General features: G+C 44.1%; 1 protein-coding gene across 4 annotated transcripts in view; it reads right to left on the reverse strand.

Annotated features, from left to right (window-relative positions):
• Nucleotides 1-7,038, reverse strand: part of MYLK (myosin light chain kinase) — a 306,953-nt gene that overhangs the window by 89,286 nt on the left and 210,629 nt on the right. For all 4 annotated transcript variants that reach the window (XM_026647402.2, XM_024215844.1, XM_024215842.1 and 1 more), the window contains exons 15-16: nucleotides 5,581-5,661; nucleotides 4,363-5,222 (exon numbers count right to left, since the gene is read on the reverse strand). In XM_026647402.2, coding sequence (XP_026503187.1) covers nucleotides 4,363-5,222; nucleotides 5,581-5,661 — 941 coding nt within the window. The remainder of the gene's footprint in view (nucleotides 1-4,362; nucleotides 5,223-5,580; nucleotides 5,662-7,038) is intronic.

Below are 7,038 nucleotides of genomic sequence, written 5' to 3' on the forward strand. Positions count from 1 at the left end.
GGAGTGTTTTAATTTGGTTTCAGAAGAGCAAAAATGTGGCATTGTGCCAGGTTCATGTGTCACTGATGCTGTATGCTTTGTGAGCAATCAGCCCACATCAACGAGAACAGGTGTGTGCTATGCAAAAGGGCAGGTAAAGGTCTCTCTCCTTCTGGCAGTAGGTTATTCCAATGCAGCCTTAGATCCTGATTCATTAACTAGGTGCATGCCATTTCTGTGAGCTTCGCAATGAAGCTACAGTATCGATGGGATACATTTTATGGTATTCTTTCTCAGAGATCTCCTTTTCTACTCCTGACGGCCATCAACTAAAATGTCGCCATCCAATCTAAGGGTAGTATACATTCCGAAGAGAGGGAGAAATATTGGACAATAGGCTCAATCCTGCTTCCACTAGGATTTTTACTGTTGAATACAACGAGAGCCAGATGATACCCTAGCACTCAAAAATAGCTTTGCAGGGACTAAGCCCATTAACGTGAGCTAGGTCCCTTTGCTATTAATTCCTCTCCTCCACATTACATCAACCTTCTTTTAGCGGAGGATGGCTGAACAGGATTATCTGCAGAGCCCATTAAATGCTGCTCGTAGATTGGTGGAAGGGCTTGCTGCAGGAGGACAAGGTGCCAGGAGGGAGCAGGCTGCTTGTTCAGCACTCCCAGTCCCAAAGATTGGACCTGGGTCTTCAGCATGCTAATGCAGAGTTCTAACCTGCAAACGGCCCAGTCTGTTGCTGTTTTATGCGTATAAGCTAAAGATGGAAAAGACTTATTGGGTCACCTAGATTAACCCCTTCTCAGCGCAGGGCTGTTTCCTATTGTTATTTATATTCTGGCAACGTCTAGAAGCCCAAACTGAGATCAAGGCCTCACTATACAGAGTAAGAGACAGTCCCTGCCCTGAAGAGTTTACAGTCTAATTAGGCAAGACCAACAAAGGGCTGGAGGGGAAATAAAGGCGCAGAGAGATGATATGATACGTCCAAGGCCACACAGCAGGTCAGTGAACAGAACCACGTATCTCGACTACCAGCCCAGTTCCCTGTCCACTGACCCACACTGCCTTTGTACACTTACTACTGTTACGTCCAATCTGGATTTAAAATGTGGTGGGGTCCCCCTCTTCCTCTGGGAGATTATTCCATAGGACAACAGAGCTCACTGTCAGGAATTCTTTCTTGATATTCAACCTACATTTGCCCTTTCTTACTATCTACCTTGCAGCTACTACCGTAGTTATATGTCCTTTTAGCATGCGAATTATCTCCTCTCCAGTCTCGATGTTTACATCCTTCAAATATTTACAAACCCTTATTAGCGGAAAAAGAAAATAAATAAAATAATTGGCACTTGCTTTGAACGAGGATCATGAAACTCTAGTTATTTAATTCACAGTGGGCATGGAAGCATCTCACTGCAAAACAGTGGCACAACTTAACCCCACCACCACCACCAGCTCCAAAGCCAGCTGATATTGATTCGAAATTTACCAGGGGGTAGCTTCCGAAAGCCAAACAAGTTAAAGATAATACCAATGAGCTAATAATATTACTACTACTAGAACATAAAGGCTGTGGCCCTGATTTGTAGAGTATTTAGATATTACTCCACTCAGCACTGCAATGTCTAACTGACTTAGGAACCTAAGTCCCTTTCAGTGGGATTTAGACTCCTAAGTGCCCAATTCACTTTGATTCTTAGGACTTCTCTACACTGCTCCCACAGTTCAGACAATGGAGGTGTGAATAGCAGCATGCACCTAAATGATGCGTTGTCACTCCACTAACAGTACTGCAGATGAAAACTAAAAGGTTCATTGTTCGTGTTAACAGAGTTCTTCAAGCAGGACTACATTAATTTGAACTAGGAATCTTTTAGTACACGCCGCAGCATCCACACAGGGAGTTACTGAGCAGCACTTTGGTGTGTACTGCTCTTCACATCCTCGTAGTCCAAACAGTTTGGCAGTGTAGACATAGCCTTAGTCATAGGCTCCTAAGTCACTTCAGTGTGGCACTGCTGAGCAGACCAATGCCTAAATATCTTAAAAATCTGGGCCAGAGCTCCTACTCCTTGCAGCGTGGCCATCTTTAAATGTTGTACTTTTCCTCTCATCATAAACTTTTCTTTTCAGTCCCGTGGCAAGAACTTGCTCTACTGTGAGCTTATGACAAAATATCAGCCATGTGGCACCACAACTCAGTGCTGCTGCACCAGCCCCATTACACTGGGAGGCTTTAACAACACATCAGTCAGGCTAGCTGACAGGCCAACTTCAGCATCACTCCTCTCCTGGAAAATCTGGACCATAGGGAGCCCTAGTTAGTTCTGGTTTCTAGCTCGACCAACCACATCACGACCCCCATTTCCTTTATAACATCATTATTTCTTAGTACTCCACCTCCATCAGGCAAGAAAGCAACTTCATACAGAAAGATCACTGTGACAGTAAAACTGGGCCCAGCAGGCGGCTCCAATGCAATTCAGGAAAATGACTGTCTGGAAGAGAGATTTGCACCGTCAGGTTGTTTGCCGTAATTCTGCATTGGGCTGTGGTGGGTGGGTGGTGGGTGGGAGAGATGAAAGACTCTAACTGCAGCCAAGGCCAGAGTTGAATCCCTGCCACCTGGGCTTCTTTCCGCATAAGCAGGGATTCAGCTCAGGATGAGGGTTATTCAAGGTTGGCTTCTCTCCCTTTCAACCCCTCTCACACATACACACACACACCATCCCTGTGCTTCACTAAGGTGAGACACACCCGCTGACAAGCAGGGCTGATGCTTGTCAATGAAATCATTATACCATTTCAGGTACATGCAAGAAGTCAGGCACTTGGTGCATCTTCCACGCCATCTAGCTACTGACACTGTGGTATTGGGGCACCAACCTGGTATCTCTGTGAAGACAGTGTTACCTCTTCAAAACTTCTAGCTCCCACTGGCTTAAAATAAAGGAGTCCAGAAGTTGCTTGTGTGTTCAGTTCACTGTGCAGTAACTTGTTGCTCTTGGTGGACCACCTAGGTATGGTATTTTGGTTCTGATTTAGTTTCATTACTGGGAGTTAGCTATACAGTGAAACTGAGGCTAGGTCTACACTACCCGCCTGAATCGGCGGGTAGAAATCGATCTCTCGGGGATCGAATTATCGCGTCTCGTCAGGACGCGACAATCGATCCCCGAATCGACGCTCTTACTCCACCAGCAGAGGTGGGAGTAAGCGCCGTCGACTGGGAGCCGCGGAGGTCGATTTTGCCGCCGTCCTCACAGCGGGGTAAGTCGGCTCCGATACGTTGAATTCAGCTACGCTATTTGCGTAGCTGAATTTGCGTATCTTAAATCGACCCCCCCCCCCCGTAGTGAAGACCTGCCCATAGATAAGAGAGCAGATACTGTAGAAGGCTGATTATTACCACAATCACTTTTTTGCTACGAGTTCTATAGGACTATGTCATTTTCTGCACAACACCTAAAGGTGCCTTATGAAACCAACAAACAATAATGACTTCATTCTGTGTTACTGATATTACATATTCCTATTTTTGTCCCCTGCAAAATGTGTTGTTGTAGAGACAACAGCCCATTTCATACTGTACAAAACCAGTTCAAGACAGTCTATTTATTCAGTATGCGGAACACAGCAAAGGAATGATTCTGGTAATTTGACAACACTGCGTTTAAGGGGTTTTGCCAGATTCTGATCCATTTCCCAGAGCTATGAAATAGATTAATTAATTTAGAAAGTTTCAAGTTAGTTTTCTGGAATGCTGAAAAATCTTGCACGGTGTTGGAATCATTTCAAGGGGTATAACATCAATTAAATACATCTGAGTTAAATGCACTGGGGATTAAATCTCTCAGCTCTGATCTTGGAGGCTGCTTTATAATTTGGAGTTGTAGCAACTTTTTACAGTTCAATCCCTCCCTTCCTCTCATGTGTCTGAACTCAATTAGAACCAGCCTGAAAAATTAACATACATGAGATTTCAATCAAAATTTACAAACCAGCAATGATGTTATTCAGTTTTTCATGGTTATAAATCCTTAAAGTTCAGTTTAAATAAACACCATGTACGGAGTCCTTAAACACTGTTAACAATATAAACAGCATTTCACAAGAATGCAAGATGTTCAATTTTATGAAAATTACATCTGCAAGTTGTTAAAGGAGAATCTACAGGAAACATGTCAAACAATGCTGTTCATTGTGCACGCCACTGAAATAACAAGACTGGTGCATCTGGAGTCAGTTACTGGCATCGCACTCAAATAAAGTATTGCATTGCATTTAATAAAGTAAACATTATTAATCAAGAGGTGGATGTAACAGTGTGCCATCCAGTTGCTTTGTTATTCATTTAATTACCTTCTTGAGAGAGGACAATGAACTTTGATGATTTGATGGCTTTGCCGTCTAGAGTCCAGGTGACAGCTGCAGGGGGATCAGAGGAAATCCGACATTGTAACACTAATTTTTCACCATCCACTACATGAGTATCCTGGAGCTTCTCTGTAAATGATGGTGCCATTCCTTTGCTGTCAACTTTCTTCTCAATTATTCCACCATCTACCATCGAGCACCCATGTGCACAGTTTGTGTCATTCTTCTCCTCCTCTTTCACCTCTGGTTTGGCATGCTGAGCTTCAGAGTTGGTGCTGGCATTCTGAGCCACAGAATTGGTGCTGGTGTCCTGAGCTTGGGTATTGGTGCTGCCATTCTCAGCTGGTGGCTTCTTCTTCGAGCCAAGCACAGATCTGAAATCTGGGGTGGCTGGTTTAGGGGGTGGCACCTTCTCCGGCAAGGAGACTTTGGGGGTGCCCTTCTTGGCCAGCACCGCGCGGAAGTCCACCTGCTGAGGGCTGTGAACTTTCCTTTCCTCCTCCGACAAGGTCTTGGGCTTGACCTGCCGCTGCAGGTTAGCGCGGAAGTCCATTTGCTCTGCTGGGATTTCTTTCAGCTCCTCCTCAGAAAAGCTTTTAGTGTTGACTTTCTTCCCCAAAATGTCACGGAAATCAAGCTGCTCTGCTTCCTGCTGCCGGAGCCTCTCTTCCGTGTGCTCCCGGGTTTCCACTCGTCTTTTGAGTACCCCTCGAACGTCTTCCTGCTCCTCCTCTGCTGGTCTGGTGTCACCACCACTCTTTCTGAAGCCACTGATTCTGCCGAACGTTAGTGCACCATGATCACCACCATCTCTTCGTTCTCCAGAGCTGGCTGGTTCCCTACCACTGTGATCAGCAAAAGAAAACAGAAAGACAGCCAGGAAAGGGGCTGGTTTAAAATGTCAGGGAACAATCTCAGAGCAAGGATGAAATGTGTTTATAGAAGGGAAGTTTGATTAGAGGAGCACACTCCATTAGTTTATTGCATCAGTGATGACTTCAGGAGCCATATATGGGCACAAACAAAAAAGATCTCTACACTGGCTTGGTACAATGTGCTTCAACTGTATGATGAAAACAATTTGTTGGGTCACATTTGGGGATTAGGTTGAAATGCAGCCAGCCTGGGTCTGGAAGGGCAGAGAATTAGCAGAGCAAAAATAGATAGAACCCACCCATGCAAGTCCCTGGGAACTGTACTCACTCTCTGTGCATTTCTCCTCCGGAAACTGAACTTTCTCTCAGCATCAGAGACACCTGGCAGCTGCATTCTCCAACTTGGTTCCTGAAAAGTTTAAGTGAAATCGGAAGAGTAGGATATTCCTCACCTCCCACCCCCAACAGCATAAGATGCCTGAGCTAAATTGCTTTGTGTTCCACTAAAATACACCAAACCCAGTGTGTCCCTCTCCTTTTCTGAGCTGAGTGTCCTGGTGGATGGCTAAGTTGGTTAAGTTACTATTTGTCTGGATGATTGGTATCTCCAAAAGCTGTTGCTAATTGGCTGTTGCTTGCATTATGGAATGAATAAACACTCCCACCCTCCTTCTTAAACCAAAGCACACTTAAAGAATGAAACAGCCCCACACAAACAAGCTAAAGAAAAACAAATACAAAAGCTGGAAAATCTAGGCAGAGGAAGAGGCTATTTTGCAATGTTTAAAATCTTTCCAACTCTGCCCTAGTGTTTATATGTTCAGATCCAAGCTTTTAACTTTCCTAACGCTAAGATAGTAAAAGCAGGGTCTCATTCCCCCTTGCCCCTCCCAGCCAACCAATCAGAACACCCAATCTACATGGATTGCTCCAGCCTGTACATGTTTATATCAAAAAACATAAAAGTGTCACCATATATGGTGCTAAGCCCTTATTCTTCCTTTTGTAGAGGAATGCCACAGATGCCTTTTGTAAATGGCTCCCATTAAAGAAGTCATTAGCGTGCTTCCCTTCCCCCACTATGCTTCTCCAGCAGACATAATATCCTCCTAACTGCAAATGGCTCATCTCCACTTAACTTAGGAGACTCCAAGTGCTAAAGTTCATGTCCCTGGCAATAGTACAGTCATCCTGACTGCACCTTGTGTTGTCATTCAAAAAACAAAACAAAAACACATTAATCAACCCCTTTCCAATGATTAAAGACCACGGTGATATTTTATTGGTGGGTGGATTTTTGGTCCTTTCCAGTCTAGGCAGAAACTCACAACTGGACTGGAAACTCCTGGATGGATTTTTCTTTTTTTTAAAACAAAGATGATATATATCACTGGAAACATTCTCAGGACATGTGCATGGGAACTTAGAGGTTATTTTTTCCCAGCTCTTCCCTTTTCAAAAGGCTTTTACTTAGTAAGACCACCACAGAACCCCTTTTGGCCCATTATGCACTGAAGTTTTAAATATGGATTTTAAAATAGTTTCTGGTAGCTCAGGTTAAACAGAGTTTGCCTGGCCAATTTTTCAACAGTACTAGAAAATGTTTTCCTAGACAAGGCCCTGTTTATATGAACACCCTTTAGAATATACTGTAGTATTCAACACAAATGGTCCAAGCCTCTGTGACTTACAACAGTATGACATAGTGGTTAGAATCAACACAGAAGGTCCAGCACGAGGCTATATTTTTATAATGGTAATATATTATACCGGGGGGGGGGGGGGG

This window comes from Terrapene carolina, unplaced genomic scaffold (assembly GCF_002925995.2).
Source record: "Terrapene carolina triunguis isolate 2854851 unplaced genomic scaffold, T_m_triunguis-2.0 Scaffold62, whole genome shotgun sequence".
In the NCBI taxonomy this organism is placed as follows: domain Eukaryota; kingdom Metazoa; phylum Chordata; order Testudines; family Emydidae; genus Terrapene; species Terrapene triunguis.